Below are 22,249 nucleotides of genomic sequence, written 5' to 3' on the forward strand. Positions count from 1 at the left end.
ATTCCGAATTCCTTACTTTAAGAATTCTACTGTAGAGATACACATTCAGAAGGGTAATTCACTACAGTTAAAATACAAATTATGTTGTTAAGATTCATCTCTCTCTGTTGGCCCAAAAGGGACCCCCAGTCATGAAATCTCTATTTGAAAGCTCCAGATTCTTCAGCGTGCAAACAGATGATTGAGCAATGAAGAAATTAGAAGGTAGTACTAGGCCATCTGGCTGCTGAGAATTAGAAATGCAGAGGTATACATGCACAAATTTATGACATCTCAAAATGTCAGCTACCTTGATACAGCGTTTAAAACAGGAGTTGCTATTTGGAGCCTATTTCTAGAGTAACAGTTCAGAACATATGCAGCCAAAAGTTTTAGAAAGCATTATCTTCTGTCAGATTACTTTTTTCCTCATAAATTAGATATATCGTTATTGTGTACTTTACCGAGCTCCTACGAAACAAAACGCTAAATTATGCATATCAAAGCATTTACAAGATATGTACACAACTTGCATATCAGAACTGCTCTATATGCCATTAGTGATAAAATGACAGTTCCCTTTCAGTTCCTTGCATGATGGTTTTCTGCACCTCAGGCTTTGGAACATCACAGTTCCATTGTTTCAAATTGTGGACAACTGGAGTGTAACTTAGAATCTGTGATATCATGCATGATTTTTTATTTTCTACTAGAACTGCATACTGTACCTGACAGAATAGGCTACTTAACAATCTACTTATTTCTAACAGCAGACACTATTTCAGATGACTGAGTTTTTACATTTTGGGTTTGATTTGTGGCTTTCTCCTTCATTTACACATACCTCAGAGACTTTTCAGATTCTTTTTGCAAAGGTAAAAGCTTACATCCAAATTTGATATGTACTGCTTATATTCAAACACTTCAGTATGTTCCAGGAAACTGAAAGTGTAGTCCTACATAGTTGGTTTGAAAACTGAAATAAAAAAAACATTCAGATTCTAAATGTTACATCAAAGCAACATCGTGTGGGATTACCAGAAACAATGTTTCTTCTCCAAATCTGAATAATGCAAAGGCTGAAAAGCTCTGATCGGATTATTGATAGATAGAAAGAACACTACATTTATTGACTTTCAGGCTTTCCAAAAGACCAACCTGGGTGGTGCTTCCATTCTACAGCAGTACTCTGTCATAAACACTGGTGTTTCAATGTTTGTGATCGAAGTGAGTAACACATTTGGCAACATGTGTAATCACGTGTTCTTTCATGTTCTACTTCTCTCCCAATTGTAAAGATGTGGACGAATGTGATGGAAACCATAGGTGCCAGCATGGCTGTCAGAACATCCTGGGAGGATATAGATGTGGATGCCCACAAGGGTATATTCAGCATTACCAGTGGAATCAATGTGTCGGTAAGGAAACAAACTGCACCCAATACATTAAATAGCAAAGGTGTCATAGTGTTTATAGTGACAACAACCAGGTGAGAACAAGAATGAGCAGGACAAAGGGTATGCAGACACAAATGTTTTTTTCCTCTCTCCCTCTCCTTCCATACACTTAATTACTCCCAACACAAAAAAGTGACATGAGGTAAGAAGAAAACACACACATCCTGTTGAAACTCTGTGTGAGAAGGAGTTTTTACAGTAAGGCCTAAATTTTGACTCCCTTCTCCTTGGAAAAATGCCAGTCTTAGAAAGGTGGAAAGATGATCATTGAATTCCTGAAAGCATCAGTGTAGATACCTTTGCTGGGGGGTGGTGGGGGGAGAAAAATTCCTACCTTTCATCAGTAGGAATCACTCACCTTTATTAGCAATTTGAGAATACTACAGAATAGCATCTATGGTGAATGGGGAGAAAAAATACCAGCAAAACCATTAAGGGTTTCTTACTTCCAAAATACAGTCTTGAGGCCAACTTTACTTCTTTGAGAAGGGGACAGGGACAAATTAATCAGCTCAGGAGTTTTATTGTAGGTTTAGTTCAATCAATCCATCATTTATTTTCTGTGTTTCATGAACTAAGCTAACTCCCATAGCAAATGAAATGGGAGAATTCATTATTATTTTTTTTAATAAAAACCAATACACACCTGAATAACCCCATCCTGTACTGTTCACAAAGCACTGCAAGAACTTATTTACCTTTTCAAGTTTGCTTTCACGGTTCTCTGTCAATGGTGTCGTAATCAGAGGATGGCTGTGAGGACTGCCATACATTTCTTATAGGCTGATTTTACTGTCCTGATACTGGAGATATAAATTAGTTTATTATACCCATTTCACATTAAGTAGCACACCAGGCAATTTTTCTGAAGTCCCAACCACCATCATCACTCCTTCCTTAATACTGCTCTACAGCAAAGAAAGCAAAGGACCAGCATGGGAATACACAATGAACAACTCCCACAAAACTCCAAACCAGCAACAGTCTCTGAATATTACAGATAGTCCTCAAAAGAATGTGTTTGTGTCTGCTGGTAACTGCAGACAAGAATGGTGAAGCATGTGCTAATGGTATTGGGGAGGAAAACACCTACAGGGAAATGGTACCTTGGTAAGAGAAATAAAATACACAACACATGCCAACTATCAAAAGCATGATCTTCCATACAACAAGCTACTTTCCTCAGTCATTTTTTACAGTATAGCCTGGAACCAAATCAGTCACAGTGACTGGAGGAGTCGTCTTCTCTGTATATTAGTTCAACATCCACACAGTGAAGACAGTACTTCCTTTTCTCTTTCATTTTGGTTGGCTATTTAGATTGCCTTCCCCCTCACAGAGCCTGCAGGTTTCCACTACGAGTGTGTGCTAACTGCCCCATCACTAGGCACCCAAGAATACTATCATGGTTGGAGTATTACTGGAGTTCCAGCTCATTTGTCCTCTGTGGGCCTTTGCCAATATACTTTTTCTTCAGAGAACAAGTCTATAGGTTACTGAGGTCAAGGATGCAGCAGAGCCCTAGGACTTGCAGCTACTCTGACTTGTCAGTTACATCATGCTTACCTGATGTCTATCAGATAAGAAGGTATCAATATACTTTGTTTTGCTTACTAGATGAAAATGAATGCTCCAATCCTAACATGTGTGGCTCTGCTTCTTGCTACAACACACTCGGAAGTTACAAGTGTGCCTGTCCATCTGGATTTTCTTATGACCAATTCTCCAGTGCATGCCATGATGTGAATGAGTGTTCTTCTGCCAAGAACCCCTGCAATTATGGTTGTTCCAACACTGAAGGTGGCTATCTTTGTGGCTGTCCACCTGGCTATTACAGAGTTGGACAAGGGTGAGTATCTCCACAAGGTCATTCATCATAGACATTCAGAAGGCTGTAAAAAGGCTGGACACTAGCCAGACTGAAGAACAGAGGTGCAAACTAAGGACAGGCTACTAAGTCATCTTTTCTACTCCCTTTGCAGAAAATATCCTAGAAAAAAAGGCATGTCTGTACATCCAGCATGACGCTAATTTTAAATTTAGTATATAAGCAACATTAAACAATTGGTTCTGCTTTCTCCCCCAGTATCAGCACAAGAAGTCCTTCACAAACCAGCTCAGTGAGGACTGTTACTGCAGAAGGATGGGTGCTGAGATAATTAAGGGTTTTACACCACACTGATCAACCCAGAAAATTAAACACAAATTAACATTGTTCTGGTACATGACAATGGCTAAGTGCTGTAGTTCCAGAGTTCAGGGCAGGCTGGTGTTGTTCTGTTTGTTTGTAAAACTTGTAAATGAAAATCAGAAAAACCTACAGGCCTTCAGCCAAAGACTGTATTTCATTCAGTATGCCACATTAGTGCAAAGAAAATTAATGCACAGACCTCCTGCTGAGGGAAGGGAAAGGCAGGTGGTGCAGACACTGTGATATAGATTACATACGCTCGCTTTCCATTTAACAGGACAGTTCATAAAACTGCAAGAAGTAACTAAAACAGATGTTTTTATTCAATAGCCACTGTGTCTCAGGGATGGGATTTAACAAAGGCCAGTACCTGCCACTGGATGGACATGCTGATGAAGAGAGTGCTTTGTCCCCTGAAGCATGTTACGAGTGTAAAATCAATGGCTATCCCGAAAAAGACAACAGGAGGAAGAGAAGTGCTAATGACACTGTACGTACCAGGATAAATAAGCACTATAATGTACTTTGAGTTATTTTTCAGAGATACGATACTCATCACTATCAGTAAATGGAGGGAACTTTTTAACAGTCCACATTCAGCAGCGAAAATCTTTTTTCCCCCACCTCGGTGGTATTTACACTTGGCAGGAACGATATGGCAATCAGAAAGACATCAACAACTATGAATGGATCAAGTTTTTAAGGCTTGTGAAGAGTCCTTTGTAGTGTGAGATGTGTTCTAATACCTCAAAATAATACTCAGAGAAGTAATTTTCCTGCTAGTTACAGAGAGCTAGGAAAGCAGTCATGTCTGCAACCTGTTCTGCAGTCAGGAAGAGATCGGATAGCGTTTTATGGTCTGGGACAGCTGAATAGATCTTCTTGCAGATCATTTTAGTCTTAAGTGTCTATCCCATGATTGCTCACAGTTGTGGGGGACTAGCGCCCATAACCTAGCTGATACACTATAGTCCAATATTTGCAGAATTGCTGAGGGTATTAGAGAGCTAGACTTCAGACCCGGTATTTTTCTCACTGCATTTTGTAGGCTTATAAAAATGAGTTATGTGATACTCATGAAAGGACAGTCCTACTATTTATACCTTTTAGACGTTTTTTTCAAAAGTTAGAAGAGTATACCTGTATATCTGTTGTCCACATTATCTGTATGGTAGGATGTTGTCTTGTAGCATTAGGTCTGATTTTGAAATCTGCAGTAATGGGAAACTGACTCAGTTTAGAGGTAGCGACACACAGATTTTCCTTCAGTGGTACAAGATTTGTGTCATGTGAACAGGCAAAATGCAAACCCTCAACTAAAATGGTAAGGTGTGCTAGCCACAAAAATTGCATTGAAAGAACAGGGAAACAAGTCTCCTTTCTAAAAGGATAGAGGCATAAAACAATCCAGAAGCTCCAGTCCTAGTACACACTCCTTCACATAATGCCATCAAAACCAGTTCTTGTATTGGCAAAGTTTCTAAAGAAGCCAGTAAATCTATAATTTCTGCTCTAAAGGATGCAGTGTTTGCACTTAAAATCTAAATGTTTGATTTCCCCCACACACATCCACACTTCCCCAGCAACCCTTTTCCATCCCCACCACCACTCCCACTTGACCTGTTCCAGTCTGAATTCTGTGGTCAACCCACCACAGAAGTACATGGATGTTTCAGAAAGCATTTTTTCTTTTGCACAGTTAATTTCATATCTGGTTCATAATTGTTGTATCTTGTTATTCCATTTTTTAATAGCATTAACCTTTTCAGTTTTTAATACTACAACTACCTGAGCAGTAAAAGTGAAAGGTTTCATATCCATAAAACTATGTGAAAAAAGAAATATTGTCATTACTAATGGTGTCTGTGGGGTGCCGTATTTAAAACACTATAGTACTTGCTCCTGTCCACAAATTTTCCTTGTTTTCACCAAGTGTTTTTTATTACATTACATATTAGCACACATATGTATTCACGTGTGATTGGAATCCCCTCGGAGAAAGAAATCCTTTGCTATCCTTACAAGCATGAAATGATCTTGACATGTAGGCTAGGTACCTCACTTAGTATCAGGTTTCCTAAAGAAGACTACAGTGTATATGTTTTTGCAAAATCAAAAGCGTTTGCTTGTCAGATGCTTTTCCTGGGAATGCACTCATTCTGACCCCCTGCCCCCAAGCGTGTTCACAGCTAACACCTCTGGACAGATTCACACCAGCAGCATAACTATACTGAAGCTCAAATTAAAAAGGAACATGCAACTGATTTGTCAGAAAAACAATGCTAGAACTTTTTTCCACACTCCTTTCAGTGGTCCAGATAGGATTTAACTGGACAATGTGACATAGTAGCCCTTTCTGTAGGCAGCTAACAATGCAGCAGTTCTCTCCTTACTTCAGTTTCCCTCATAATCACTGTACTTCCTTATCACCAAATGCTGAGCCTGCATTCATTAAAACAATTATACCAGAAGTTTCAGGGAATTCCCATACACTGTTGTGGTATGTGTTTCTGTAATGTTGCTCACCAATATGCATCATAAGAACAAGACTGTGCCTCGCATACAGCCTTTAGTGCGGTAGTAAACATAGGTCTCTTCTTTACATGGACTTCTTGCAAGCATGAAGCTGAATAGATTCTGAAACAAATCTGAAATCTGAACACCCTCTGTAGACCTGATGTTGTAACTTTAGTTATCCTGCTAAGCCTGTGTGAGAAGCCTTTAAGATTTACAGTGTATGTTATATGGAATCAAGCAGTTCTCCCAGATGGAAAGGATTTACAATTCTTTCACAGCTAGATTTTGACAAATGCAGAAACTGTTAATACTCAGCTATTCTTCTTCTCTCAGTGCAAGTGAGTATCTGTTTTTTTCCTGCTTTAAACAATCTTTCCTCCTTTACTTCAGATTGAGCAGATTAGCTTGGAAAGTCTAGACATGGATAGTCCTTTGAAGATGAGAGTCAACGTTTCCAGGCTTGACAATAAGGAGCACATCCTAGAACTCATCCCAGCCATTGAGCCCCTTACCAACCACGTGCGCTACATCATCTCACATGGCAATGATGATGGCATCTTTCAAATCCATCAGAGGGATGGACTGAGTTATTTGCACACAGTTAAGAAAAAGTCAGTGCCTGGAACTCACACACTGGAAATCACAAGCATTCCTCTATACAAGAAAAAGGAGCTAAAGAAGCTGGAAGACAGCAATGAGGACAACTACCTCCTGGGAGAGCTTGGGGAAGCTCTCAGAATGAGGCTGTGGATAGACCTCTACTAGCTGTCCTCCAGACTGAGTCCAGTTCTTCAGTCACTTCTGTTCACTTATTCTACCCACCTGAGCATACCTGCTTTTCAAAGGCTTTGAAACAGTCACTGACTTTTGGGGGAGGAAGGAAGAGGGGAAGACCTCTTTCTTTCCATCCTACCGAGACTGCAGAACCACCCTTGCCACTGCCAAAACTTTGATTACATTGGTGATCATGGTTACTGTATCTGTTATATAACCTCAAATTGAAGTATATTAAAAAGCTAAAGTTCAAGAAGTCATCACATGGCACTAATGGCACAAAGATGTGAGCTTTTTTTTTCCTGTTAGCAGTCTGTAACACTTTGGGTATTTTGCTATAGTTCCTAATTAAAAAAAAATATAGTTTATTTATTTTTAATGCAGTAATATATGGAGAAAATAACAAATTATGTAAACAAAAAGGGAAACTTGCTTGGTTTTCTTTACATTTATAAATTTGAGCTATAACATTTTAGAGGTACTTTCTTAATGAAAAAAAAAAAAATTGAAAGATGTTTCCTTTTGTATTTGGGCCAGTCATCCAAATAGTATATAAGTAATTTTTAAATGTATCAGGGCTGAAAGAGCACTGTAGTACATCTTCTGGATATTCTAAAGTGCTCTTGCAAAGCTTTTGAGTATTCAAAAGAAAAAAAGAAGTTTTAAAGGGTAAGAACTGCAATATCAGTCTCTGCGGAGATCATATTTCACAGCAGCTCAATAGGATTGTATTCTGAATCAGCCACATCAAATAATGGAGGATGCACAACCACTGTAGCAAAATACCTTGACTGCTTTTAATACCATTAGCATTGCAGAACCAAACTGTACTGTACTTCCTTCCAGTAACCTCAAGGAACCACACATGCAACCACACCTCATTCTCAGAAAGGGTGCTCTACAAGTCTGCATTAATGTAGGCAGCTGAAGAAAATGTCTCTCTGAAGGGAACACATGATGTTCCATACTGTTTGGTGCTGGCTTGAATTAATGGTGCATTTACTTAAAACTGAGAGCTGTATCAGGACTGCCATATGTGCGAACTAATTATGCAGCGCAGACAAGGAAAAGTGTATTTGAAATCCATTTGTTATAAGTTTCATTAATACTGTAGTTATACACCATATGCCTCATTTTATCATAGCTTATTTTGTAAGAAAGATGTTTGTACAATGAGTTGACATTTAGTTTAGTAATTTTTTAAAAAATGTCATACCATTATGTGTTAAGTTTATGTCTCAGTGGTGCTTTTCTTGACAGCTGGTGCCTGTAACGTCATGTAACAGAATCTCATATGTGAAAATAGCCAAAGCACATGCTGACTCCAGGATTGTTTCAGTTGCATATCAGTGCTGACCAAAGATTATATCAAGTTATACTCAGTGATTTTTCTTTTCTTTTGTTGACTTTGGGGATTTTGAAAAGAAAAAGAAACTTTGTACATTTTTAATCAAAAGTTTGTAAGAAAAAAAGTTTTGTTTGAAGGTCTGTATCAGTAAGACAACACTTTTCTTGCAATAAAGCTTATTTTGGGGTAGTTTTTTCTTTGAAATGTCTGGTTTTTACACAAAATAAGCACCTACTTGTAAATCCGTAGGATTCAGAGCAGAAAAAAGCTATTTCGGTGTAAACTCTTCTTCACTCACATTTAGGATTATACAGCATTTACTGACCTTTAGTTTCTCCATTATGACAGAACTGAAACACAGGAATTAAACTGTCCTTACAAAGTTAAAACTCTGCCTCAACTCCCTCAAAATCTGTCACATATTATGTTCAAGTGTGCTGGCCTTGCAGAAGTTTGTGCTTACCCGTGTAATGAGGGCTGAAGGACCATCACAATTTAAGTTTGATAATTCAGCTCATAACAAAATATCCCCATACATTTTAAGTGTAGAAGTATAAAACCTCCATCCTACCTGAATAGCAAAAAAAATTTCATAAGACTATCAGAAGGTACTTCTGCTTGCTGGCAGTCCCTTTCTTAAATCCCCTTCGTTAGGTACACAGTCAAGCACAACAGTGCAAAAAAAGTTTTTTTCATAAAGTATGCAAGGTTTCCACAAGACCTCATTGCATAAACTTCCCTTTATTCCATTCAAAGTTAAACTGGTGATTACTTTTAATAGCAAATACTTACTTCATGTTTTTGTCACAGCAGTAATAGCCAGAGAAAGGGAAATCAGGTTGGATTAAGCACTGAATTAAGATGCAAAATGTTTGTTTAAGATATACTCTTTAGTTTCTGAATATAAGACAGTCTGCACCAGCAGAATTACCCCTACATATTCTATTGCTGTTCTTCTAGAGGAATGGCACTTCACGAGCTAATTGCATTAAAAGCCAAGTTGCAGGTCTAAGGTTCTAATTACTGGATGCAGTAACAGTGAGTTTCCATAGTGTGAGTTTTTTCAGCATAAAATTGCTCTTCCCTGTGCTTTGAAACATCCAGACTAACATATTCTGCTACCTTGCTATCCCTCTCTAAAAATATTCATAAAGTAATACAAGAAATACAAGTTTTTAAAGGAATCATACATCTAATTTCACTAAAGAAAGAAAATAATGAGAAATTATGGCGTTGTTATAATAATTACCAATTTATTTCATGGGAGTTAATTTGCCTTGAGTATTCCTTGAAATCTACACATGTATTCAGATTTATCTAACACTTAACAATGCATCAGTTTAAACAAGACAATATGAAATTGCTTGGAACTAGACTTAATGGACATCACCTTCAGATTATGGTCGTGCAAGTTTCATTATGATTCAAAGCTGCTTCTGGGTAAGATGACTGACATTTACAGAAATGAAAAGATCTCTAGAGCTCTAATAAATATATCCAGTATGGCACTGACTCAAGTTTTAACAACTCTAACAGCTAATTTCTAAGAAGGCTACTCTGTCCAAAATGGGAGATTTCCAGGAAACACACACTGGAAGAAAAGCCAACGGACTGAACCCAGTAGAGCATTATCCTTTGCTTTCTATTCTCAAGAAGGGAAAATAGTAGCAATGCACTTACAAATGACTCCTCTAAGGCTACAAGTTCTGGAAGATTTTATCAGTCAACAGAGATTATTGCTTAAAGCCTTTTTTATAACCAAGGAGCTATCATCAGATAACATCTGTGTTAACTAATCATACAGTCAAGTACAAAGTAGAAAAAATACCTCATCCCTTTACTAGAAAGGCAGCATTATCCTCTGCCACCTAAAAATGCACGAGTCATTTATGCACAATACCCAGAAAGAAGTCACCCCCACCTTCAAATTCAGATGAAAAAATATCCTGGATTAAAAAAAAAAAAAAAAAAAAAAAAAAACAAGCAAGAAATCCAAAACAGAGCCACTTCCTTTCCACCCATCCTGTCACAGTGTATATTTGCATACCCATTTCTCCAAACTCTAGCCTTTAATAGCCTATAACCTTTTTATTTCTAAACATTTAATGAGAAAGCTGACTACACATGCACAGAAAGACCAGTGTTACAGAAAGCTACAAAACACCAAAATCTGTTGCCAACAGTAAAATGAAAATTGTCTATTTAAGAGGCTGCGGTATAAACCTCTTGGCAATCTGAAGCAAGGCTGTAGTGAGTGAAGGTAGTGTCTGAGCTAGCCCTAGGCAGCGAGGACTTCGCCAGTACACTCCAGCTATTCTAGCAAGTCTGTGATACTTCGTCATTACAATAATTCTAAAATACGTATGCATAAATAATTGATAACCTAAAATTTCTTTTTGAGGAAAGACTTCCAGTTTTTCAGCTTTACTGCAAGGACTCGGCCCCTCAGCCCTTGATCTAAACATTTGCTTTTCCAACATGCCAGCACTAAGGTTTGGCATGTTTACTGTAACCCCACAATATTACCAGGCCCCTCAAAGAATGCTTGCCTCCTTTCCTATCCTCAAATGCTCCAGAGTTTTTGACCTCTTTGTACGTGTCAGAGTCAAAGAAGAGTGTACAGACCTTTTAGGGCTCCTTCATCTGCAAGCATGGCTCCAATTCAATAGACAAGACAGCATTGCTGGGAGTATTGCTGCGTCCAAGCATCCAGTAATTATTTCTTAGCACATCGTGTCCTTTCTCCATAGCCACACCTCTTTAACCAGCAGTAACGCTACAGCAATTCAAACACCACCCAGTTCCTTCATGTTCCTTGTCTGAAAGAATGGGCCGATAACAGTTTTTCATAAGCCAGGCTCTCCAGCCAGCATTCTATAAAGGACTACTTTTCTATGGGATTTTATTAGACTGACTTGGAATGACTAGTTAAAATTTGCTGTAATCGATATGGTCTGCACACTGACAGCTGAAGAGCCTGCCTTTGTGCTAAATGCACAGAATTCAGCAGTGACAATGCACTGCAAAACTAAATACAGCAAAAATCTTACTGCCCTAAATGTGCCTATTCATTCTTCCCGTGTGTTACAACTGTAACCTAAGCACCTGAACTAACCAGCGCTGTTCAGCAGACGTGTCTTAAATCACAGAAAAGGGCTGATTTATGGACTTTGAGGGGATGAAGGCCCCAACTCTACATTCACACTTCTTAAAGCAGGAGAGCAGGAAAACATGAGAGCAGAAGTACAACATTTTATATCTAAAATAAAATTGTAATGCCTAGTGCAACTGCTTATGTATTTGACATCAAATTGCTATAGCAGAGATAGGAAGTAAGTACTTTGCTGCCATAGTCTTACAGAACTGATGAAAGAGGTCACTTCTCATGTGGTCTGTGAAGCTTGTTTCAAGAATGCCAATTGTATGTCAGCATGGGTGTTCACAAAAATGTTTAACCTATGTATCTGGACATGATTCTATACAAGCAAGGCCTCCTCGCTGCTTGGGCTTGTCAAGAATGAGGTGTTTCCACCTGTGGCAAAAACCAGATCTTGAGACACAAGGAATGTCAGCAGAAACAGTTGGTGGTATGCCATCACTTTCATGCAAAACAGGGATTTCGAGGTTTAGAATTCTGAACTCCAAGGCCAAAGCAGGAGATCAGCAGCATTTCCATGCATGAACATGTATCTACACTGCACTACCATGTATCCTAAACAAAAGGACCCAGAGCTTGCTCAAATCTAACTAATCTGGGAAATCGCTGCTGCAACACTATGAGGAAATGACAAAGTGACAGAATGAACATTACCAGTCATGAATGAGAAACACAGGACTCTTCCTCAAGGGTTTAAACTCCAGTCAGTCCTATGAATAGCAATTCAATATGCTGATGCATTAAAACAGGGAAGCGTACATAGATCTATAAAGTAACTTAAGGCAAAAACACTCACATATTTAAAAACACAACCATTCTCACTGTTTTAGCAGCAGTAGTATTAAAGCACATGGAAAGCTAAGACTGTCAAAGTCCAGACAAGAAAACCGCTAGATTGAAGCACTAGGTTCCCACTCTATCTGAACCAGAAAATATAAATAGAGCAGCACTGCAGCAGTCTTTCGGTCCACAGTACATTTTAAAACCCTATGTCTAAAGATGTTCTTACATAAAGTAAATATGAAATTCTTCTATTAAGTTTCATTGAACAGTAACATGTCATCTTTCTTTTTACTGCTGGCACTATTATGTTACTGTAGTTTTATCTAATTCTGCTATTTCTATAGTGCTTATATACTTAAATAGCTGATGTTTTTATACTTCATCCTATAGCATTTCTCGCCCAATGTAGACCCAACAAAACCCTGTCAGTTGCCACCAACATTTGTCCTGGTGCAAGACTACTAAAAAATGACAAAAAAACCCACCACGAGAACATATATATGCACATAGCTACACAGACACTCCCTCTTCACTGCAGTGAAGAGAACTGATGAATTACTGGTTCTGCTACACCAGAATTTTTGAAAGATTTTTAATTTCAGGCCATATCACCAAACTGAAAGCTGAATACCAAATGTGTTCTCAAGGCTTGTGGTTTGAAGCTGAAGAATATACATGCATTCAAGAAGAGGACCCCAACCCCAATATATTTATTTAGCAAAAATAGCGCATTCTATTTCTAAGTGATGCAAATACAAAGGCCTAAACCTGGATCTCTGATTCCATAAAATAATTGCCATAACTTTCTGTCTTACTGTTCTTCATGTGGAGATAGCTTATGGAAATTCATAGTTATTCTCTCTACCATTTGCTTTTAGACCTGTATTCATCACTGACAAAGAAAACAAAAGGGGGGCTGTGTGTGGTGTGTGTGGAGGGGGTGGTTTGTGTCAAATAACCACCAGGTCATAACCCTCAAGTGCACATTCAATTTTTTTGAAAAACATTAGTTTTAAGGAAAAAGCAACAGATAAACCGTATTGCCAAAAGGCACAAGTTTCACTGCCGGTTTGTCTGTTCCAGAAAATCATCTAGCAGAAGGCTGAAAGTAGGCAAGAAATAACCAATTAAAAAGTTACCAATTTAATAGAAAGCCTGCAAAGTAGTTCACCCCCAAGTTTAAAAAGTAATTGCAGTGTTCTCCCCAACTCATGTAACATTTCCAAGAGCCCTAATTTCTTAGCAATCAGAAATAAAGGCAATTATGAGCACCTGAGATAGGAAACAATGAAAAAAATTATGCAGTACAACTGCCACTCAACACTGGCAAACACAGATGAGCTACAGACTGAGTCACCTGTAAACATTTAACATAATAAGGAAAAGTTGTTTAGTACAAATATGACACATCTGGTATGCTATAACGAGGCAGGAAGTTTACATTACTATTTTATGCATGCATATTTACCTGGGTATATGCATAATTAACTCATGATGAAGTGATCAGACCTGGGAATTTTTAAGATGAACTGGTAAAATCCAACAATGCCTACCACTTCCGAACTGGCTTTTAATAGCATAAACCCTTCATATTATATGTTTAAGCTCTCAAAACTTACATTGCCATTGCCAGTATCTCTCTCAACTTTACTGACTCAGCACAGCCTAATGCATAGCCCTAGCCTGCTCTTGCACCCTCAGCATCCGAGCTGCACTTGTTTCCAGGTCCTAGTTTTATGGGTAGCCACAACCTTCAGCTTCAGTAATGAAGCAAACTCTTCAGTCCCACACTATCTGGCAGTCACACAGTTCCTTTTTTTTCCAACTAAATTACTCATAAATTATGCAAACACTAAGTTAACAATTTCTGTGTCACATTTTGAAGGCCATTTTACTGTAAAATGACTGTTATTTTTTGGCACAGTGTTGCTGGATGCCTTATTTTCATGGCAGTGATTCAAATATGCAGCTGAAGAATGCAATAAATTCACTCATGAGTTTGCTGCAGCTTTTATTTCTCTTCAGTACGCCTTCTCAAATCCCCTTCTAAGTTTCAGATAAGACCTCCTATAGACTAGGTCACTAAACATATTAAGATTACTTCTTTCAGGGAAGACTTTTACTAAATCAAAATTTGTTCACCTGGATAGTTGAACTATAATAGTACATGTAACTAATAAATCTGTAGGAAAACTCCAGCTCTACTAATAGCATGATCCTGATATTTTCAGGGAAAAAAAGCATCTTCATATTACCTTCAGTTAAATTTTCAGTTTCTTTTAGATAATCTTTTGTTATTTTTCAGCAAGCCTACAAGAGCCACAAAGTTTCCATTTCTTCATGTCATGGTTTAACCCCATCCACCGACTAAACCCCACACAGTGACTCACTTGTTCCCCTCCTGTGGTATGAAAGTAGAATCAGGAATGTGGAAGTGGGAAAATTTGTGCACTGAGATAAAGACAGTTTGATAAATAAGGTAAAAGCCGCATAAACAAGCAAAGCAAACCAAAGAATTTACTACTTCCCATTGGCAGGCAGGTGTTCAGCCATCTCCAGGAAAGCAGGGTTCCCTGACACATCATCGTTATTCAGGAAGACAAATTCCATCACTCTGAACGTCACCCTTCCTTCCACCCGCAACTGTGTATGCTGAGCATGGCACCATACAGTATGGACTACCCCCTTGGTCAGTTGGGGTCAGCTGTCCCGGCTGTGTCCCCTCCCAGGTTCCTGTGCACCCCCAGCCCGCTCGCTGGTGGGGTGGGGCGAGGGGCAGAAAAGGCCCTGACTCTGTGTAAGCGCTGCTCAGCAGTGACTGAACATCCCTGTGTTAGCAGCACTGCTTTGGTCTAACAACTGACAGTTGATCTAACTTCATTTAGAAAATATGATTTAGAAAATGTATTACTAAATGGCCACAAGTTATCTGTTTCTGGACCAATGAACATTTTGCCAAATTATCTTCCAGCCATGCACAAAGTTAATAATGTAAGACACTGCTAAGAAATTATCTAAAGGAATTTAATTCAATTAAATGTCAAAGAGGGTTTGTGGCTTTTTTAGTCTTCCAGTTATAAGTTATAAATGAAAATTTTTAAGTTATAAATGAAAAATGAAATAGAAAAACCTGAGAAGATCTGATGTTTGTTAGCTGAGAGGCTGAAAATTGATGGTTAAGAATCAAGATTTGCGTTGAAATGCCTGTCACTAAATTTATAAATCAGTGCACACAGCTTAGAAAAGACAAATTAAAAACAAAGAAACAACTACTACTTGTAGTAGTAAAAGGCCAAACTCACTACTGAGACAGCTCAGCTCTATGTCTCTTAATTGTTAAGACTAATTTCACCAGGCAGTTTAGCCAATGGCAGCCCCATCCCTGGAAAGTGCATTGTGTTTCTTAACAGGCTTCTAAACTTTGTACAAAAGGCCTTTTCTGAATCATCCATTGTATTCTTTGAGACATAATGCACAGCATTTTAAGCCTTTAATTTCCATATGCCTAAAACACAGTGAAATCTTTACAGTGTGTACTATTGTTACACTGATCAAGCACACAGAGATTGTTTTAAATAGCTGCTCTTGAATCAGAGCTGAGCTTCATTGGGATAGCTCCTAAAGTAGCCCATCTATTAATATCACTCCATGGAAAATACCAAGTATACCAGACATGCTGTTAATTAAATGGACTCAAATTCCTTTGCCTGCTTACCATATGATGCAAAGAAACACTATTTCTAAGTATCCCTCAGAATAATAGGAACCATTCAGTCTCAAAACAGCTGTTTTCTGGCTAAGCGGTAGCTGTCCTGGAATCCAGTTTTAAAGCCAAGATAAAAGTAGAAGACAACTGTTTGAAAGGAAATTTGATAGTTCTAAGTCATTTTTCAGCTGCTGAAAACACAGATGTAAATTTTATAAATGTGTCCACTTCAAAATACAAGAGTTTGTGGAATACAGAGCTAACCACAGATGAGTCTTGTTTCCTTATGAATGGAGTGAGTTACATCCACCACTTCCTCAGTTTAGCCTCCTGTCCTAAGAAAAGGAGCAACAGTGGCTTCATGCAACGTGGAACAGAATGTGACAGCATTACTCAGTCACACTACTGATACGAATACAACATGCTGGAAAGCACATCAGTGTCTTCCCACTCTATCCTTTCCTTTTTAAATGGACTGGACTGGCTTTTGTGTATTTTGTTCGTATTTAATGTCCTGTCTACTCCTGCATGTTCCTCAGTTTCTTTCAGTGAAAGCAAAACTAAGCTACCCTTCATCAAGACATGTGTTCTTAAGGAAAGCACAGTCCAGAGGAAACAGCCAACAAAAACAAGCCACAGTAACCAATGATTGAACTGAGCACCAGCAAAGCAAATAATTGAAAAGCTCTTGTTCCTATAAAGTTACATTAAAAGCCGACCAAAACTTTGCTGCTTGCAAGACAAAAGGTGGCAAAGAGAATGTGAGATGGGCCTCAAGTATGTATATAACTTGGTATGGTTAATAAAAAAAAAAAAAAAAAAAAAAAAAAGAAAACCATCAAATTCATCCTTTGGGGAAGGCAGTGTATTTTTTTAAAGTTTCTAAAGTTTCAAGACAGTCTTCCACAGAAAATTGGGTCATATTTTCCACAGAACATCCAAAAACATTACAGCCACAGTGCCAGATTTATCTTCTCTATTGCTCAGACAATACTTTCCAAAATTAATATAATAGAAATGTCTTCCAGATATGAGAAGGAACCACTCTTAATTATCTCAGTCCTTTCTCTCTTTTCAGACTAACAGCATCAGTTAATACTATATAACATTTTTTGTGAAATAACCACCAGCTGGTTAGGAAAGCTGCTCAGTTTTGCTTTTGTTTAATGTTTCTACCTAATTAATCACTCTGATTTTCTTAATTTTTCACTTTCAGCCATTGCTTTTTTAAAAAAGGTTGCCTCTCAATTTCCTAGTGTCATGATTTCCCCCATATTTTTCTCCATAACATTTGTAACTCTCATCTCCAAAGGCAGTACATTCATCATCAGTCCTCATAAATATACAGACTGTCACATGCTACTGTAGTAGCATATCACAGAACTAGGAATTCAGACGTAGAATGCAGTCTACATCAAACAAGCAAACAAGGATGAAAGCTAGTTATGAAAGCAACCAAGAACAATATTCTAAAGTGACGAAGACAAACCCCAAGATTTATTCAAAAGCAAGAGGAAGCAGAGTCTGGAATATGGTCCACATAAGCTGTCAAAATCCAAAATTTTAAGTTGTGCAAGTAATATCAAGTATTTCACAACTACATGGTTAATTATGAAGAAATAAGATGAAAAGAAGTGAGAAAAAATAACAAAATGCTTTAAGCACTTCCACAGTACACTATGCTTTTACAAAAAAGATATTAGTATGCGCAGAAGGCCTTCACACACTCTACACACCAGATCTGATAGAAAATGGGAATAACAAGAAAAATAATTCAAAATGTTAAGCTGATTACTTCCATAACTAAGTTTTCCTCTTCAGGTACACCCTCATTAAGTAACACGCCACATCTGCATTTCCAGGTATCCTGTAGCACTTCTCTAATGCCTTTTTATATAAACTTAACTTTCTACACAAACCTTTACTTCTTTCCAGAAAAGTGAGAGAAAAACTGGTAACAAAGATATGGCCTTCCTCCTCTTCTCAGCATCCTCCTCATCTATTGAACCCTAATTCTATTTCATGGCTCATGCATCTTCTCAGTCTATCCCTTGTGTCCTCTGAGTCTCCAGTTTTCTTCTCACACCCAAAACATGCACTCCACTAACCTCTATAATCCTAACCTCTATAATCCATCTTTCTTTCATCCTTGGGTGATTTGAATATGCCAGTTAATAGTTTCCATTTAAAATCCCATTCTTTAAAATTCCCTTACACTTATGATGTCATCTCCAAAACACAACTCAGAACCACAGGATCTCATTCACATGGATTCATCTCCTGCCAGTTGGCTTCGACATACTATTTCACAGCTGATGTTGTGGCAGACTCTCTCAACAATTAAGCTGGGACATGGGATGTCTCTTACATTTTTGCAAGTGACCTTATATTCCTTTCTATTCTCCTAAGAATATATATGTAAACGTCTCAGAATATACTCAAAATGGACAACTGCAAGAAGTCACCTGATCACAGGCTCTGGTACTTACAGAGTATTTGAAACACACCAGTATCTGTTGGAGGGGCAATACAGCTGGGAAAGCAATTAAAGAGATTTCTTGAGTCTCTTTGTGATAATTTTTTGATGCAATTGCTCAAAAAGCCACCTAGGACAAACTCTCTGCTGAATCTGTTTTCTCAAAAGAGAGAATTGGCTAGGGATATAAAGGTCTACATCAGTCCCGGATGCAGCAACTATGACAAAGAGCGGAGTCTAAAATCCTGAGAGAAGTAAGCAAGACAAAAGGTAGAATTACAGCCCTGGACTACAGGAGGGCAGTCTATGGCTTCTTTTAAGATCTGTGCAGCATGTTCCCACAGGAGATGGCTTGCAGGGCAAAGAGACCAAGAAAAGCCAGCTGAACTTCAACAACCACCTCTTAAAAGCACAAGAACCTTCCAATCAGATGTGCAGGAAATTGAGCAAGTATGGCAGAAGGCCAGCACAGATGAAACAATGGCATGCAATCAAACACCAGTACAGAGAAGGGATGCAGGGACTGGATGCCCATGAACACCACCAGTACATTGACCAAGTGTACAAGGATGAAGTTTGGAAATCTGAAGCTCAGTTGGAAGTGAAGCTAGTGAGAGATATTTAGAACAGTCAAATGGGCTTCAGCTCACTTGCAGCAAAATACTAAGGAAATAAACAAGTCCAGCATAGTCACCCAGATGACTGGTTACTGCGCTAAAGCATGCAACACATAAGAGAAGATTCAGAAAACTGAATTTTTTCATCTTAGGACAAGAAAGCAGTGGAGAGACCTTTTCCATGTCTTCAATAACCTAGTGGAGGTGCATTCTCCCTGGTGGACAACAAGATGAGAGGCAACAGAAAAGCTGCAACATGGGAAAGTCTGATTTGACCATCCTTACGATGAAAACTTGTAATTTGAACACTAGAACAGATACCCAGAGAGCCTTGGAGATATTAAAAACTCAATCTGACAAGGCCTTGAGCAATCTGATGTATGTAGAGCTGCTTTGAGAAGAGGGCTGTGCTTGATGGCCTCCACAGGTCTCTTCCAAAATGATATATTTTACAAGTATGAAAATCCCCAAAATACAACCAGGTACCTTAAAACTTTCTATGTGATACTCAGTTCTGGAAAAGAACTTGGAGCTTTGTTTTTTAAACAGTTCTCAAAAAACCAGCAAGAGCCAAAAATGCGCTTACCATTTCTTAAGTTTGCATCTCTCTTACTAAAGCAGAGCCAGGAAGGCAGGTGGGAGAGTAAAAGATTTTTTCTAATGTTTTTTAAAGTTAAGAAAAAGAAATTGTACCTTATCCATAAAAATACTGCTCACTAGTGGCTCACCTGGAGAATGAACAATACAAACTTCAAAGATCTGTCAAACGACATGACCTGACCAGCCCCACCATTACTACAGCCACCATGAAAATCTTAAGTCTTAGGAAGAACCTTGTCATTCCTTCCAGCTCCATATACCACAAACTAATTTCAAAGATCCATGCATGTATTGTAGAGAAGCCAAGAAGTAGATAGCTTGCATCTTACCTTAGGTTTATGGACTGAAGGAAAAAGCTGTGTTATGTATTTGATTTATAATTTTTTTTCAGTAGTAACAATTAATTATCCCACAAAACAGGAATGTTTAAAGTCAGAAGTAATTACAACAGATTCACTTAAAACTCTTTCCCATTAAAGGGAAAGGAGAATATTCCTAGTATTCACAGCAAATCCTAGAAATCAGGATTTGATCTGAATCCCAAATCTGCCACGAAGTCACTTCCTGGCATAAAAGCCACCATAGAATACAGTTAATGACTGCCAGAACAAGGACAGAACTACAAGCTCAGAACCTGTTGCCCTTTACTTAGAGGTAGCCTACCTATAGTCAAAGTTACAGTAGGAGAAGTTGCTTTTTATTACTAATCTTGCCTAATCCTGGGAAAGTGAAAATTTCTTGATTATGATGCATTTGGAGGACGGCACACAAATACATTTGCAAAGACAGACTCCAAATCATAAATTAATGCTGGCATATGTTTTCTGCCTGGAACAGAATGAGTTTTCTAGAACAACCTAAGAGTTTCAGGGTTGGCCAATAGTACAGGATGGAAAAAGTCAGATCTGTTTTCTGGCTAGAGAGGATGCTTTGTTCCCAGAGTTGACAAGTAAACATAAAGTCCTTTTTTTTTTATCCTTTGGAATTATTTACATCATGGTGACTCCCGGGTCCTTGCTGAGAATCAAGCCTCATTTTTGTAGATGCTTACAAACATGGTAAGAACAAGAAAACAGCAAACCCCAAACCCTGCAATATAGTTAAAATTAAAAAATAAAAGATAAAGAGTGCTTAGTAAGATTTGGCATGTATTTGCCAAAGCTTGTGTTTTCCCATGACATTCTACCATGTCTGAAATAATACTGTTGCTGGTTGAAGAATACAGGAAGATTTTAGTGACAATGAAGACTCTTAAAGTAACAACACTCAACTGTGCAATCAAAAGTAAAATGAAATTCTATATGAGGTTAGCCAAAATCCCATGTGAAAGGCAACACTATTCTGTGGTTAGCCTTGATTTCATGTGTTAATACTGTGAATGGCTGTTGTTGGTTGACTCCTTAAAGTGTCATTTCCTTTGAGGTGCAAGTTCCTCTTGGCAGTCACTGTGCTTTGATCTGCCGTGATTTCTGCATTACTGGTGCTTAAACTACTATGTTTTACTACAAGCAACATGCTTAACTTTGTGCTTATATTTTTGCAGTTTTGAATTTTTTTCTTTACCCCCACTGCTCATCAGAGATGAGTTGCACTAAAATGACTATAATACTTACAAAACACCCAAGCTAACATTTGATTATCTGGCATATTCTTTCATACATACATCCCATCTCCTGCTTCATGTATAATTTTTTTTAGTACTGTTCTAATTGTTAATCTATGTAATTGTTAACGGTAGTACGATGGAACTATTCAAGACTCCCTATAATTCACAACACTGCGGTTCAACCAAACAGCCAGGCAGCCTGGTCTGAAAGAATGAACGGCCATACAGGACTCGGAGTGAGCATGTTTCAAGACTAATCACAGCTCTCTGATTTTCAGCCAGAGCCTCCTGTGGAAATCCTTTGCTTGTGAATCCATTTTTACCATCTGTTTTGCAGAGAAAAATTTAATTCCAAAGACATGTTCCAAGATGTAGTTAATAGTTGCAAAACACACCAACAGAGTGGTAATAGTTATTCTCAAGCTTAATAAGCTTGGAAATGCCTAGTGCTACACTATTGCGTTTCCTCCAACACTGCAGATAGCTAGTACCTGGATATTTTGGAGTGATGTAAAGCTTTTATCATCTTGCCCCTCTCTCTGTACTTGTAGAAGGTGGTGGACATTTCTCTTGTTTGTTACTTATGAAGCAAAAATACCTTGCTGTAATGTTATGGATCACTCTGGAACTAGATGTCAGTCTGTTTTGTTTTCTAAGGTCTCTCTTCTCTTTCTGACTGCAGCATGTACCTGGCTGCTCTCTAAGGCTAAGACAACTGGAAACAGATACTGAAAAAAGCAAGCATCACCGGGTGTTTTATGAAATTATGGTTACTGGGTGGTATAAAGGCAGTTTGAAGTCAACAAGCAGCATCTGCATGGAGATTTCTACATCCTTAAGAACAAAACCAGGTAATTTTTCCAACAAAGGGGGAGGGGGAGGGGGGAATTAATATTTAACTTTTCTCCTATCCACAGTCAAAATTATGGAAAAAATGCAAAATAATACTGTTATGCTGATATGTGTTAAGTTTATTAAAAGCACTGTTCTTTAGCTTATGAAACCAAAAGAACAGTGCAAGACCATATTTGAGAGTGC

At 38.2% G+C, this 22,249-nt stretch overlaps 1 protein-coding gene across 1 annotated transcript in view; it reads left to right on the plus strand.

Annotated features, from left to right (window-relative positions):
* The window catches only part of FBN2 (fibrillin 2), a 178,786-nt gene extending 170,340 nt beyond the window's left edge, over positions 1-8,446 (plus strand). Inside the window, exons 62-65 of the mRNA XM_055699766.1 lie at positions 1,278-1,397; positions 3,054-3,285; positions 3,958-4,117; positions 6,535-8,446. Coding sequence (XP_055555741.1) covers positions 1,278-1,397; positions 3,054-3,285; positions 3,958-4,117; positions 6,535-6,909 — 887 coding nt within the window. The 3' untranslated portion in view covers positions 6,910-8,446. The remainder of the gene's footprint in view (positions 1-1,277; positions 1,398-3,053; positions 3,286-3,957; positions 4,118-6,534) is intronic.
* Positions 8,447-22,249: the final 13,803 nt, after the last annotated feature.

The sequence above is a fragment of the Falco cherrug genome, chromosome Z (genome assembly GCF_023634085.1).
Source record: "Falco cherrug isolate bFalChe1 chromosome Z, bFalChe1.pri, whole genome shotgun sequence".
NCBI lineage: Eukaryota > Metazoa > Chordata > Aves > Falconiformes > Falconidae > Falco > Falco cherrug.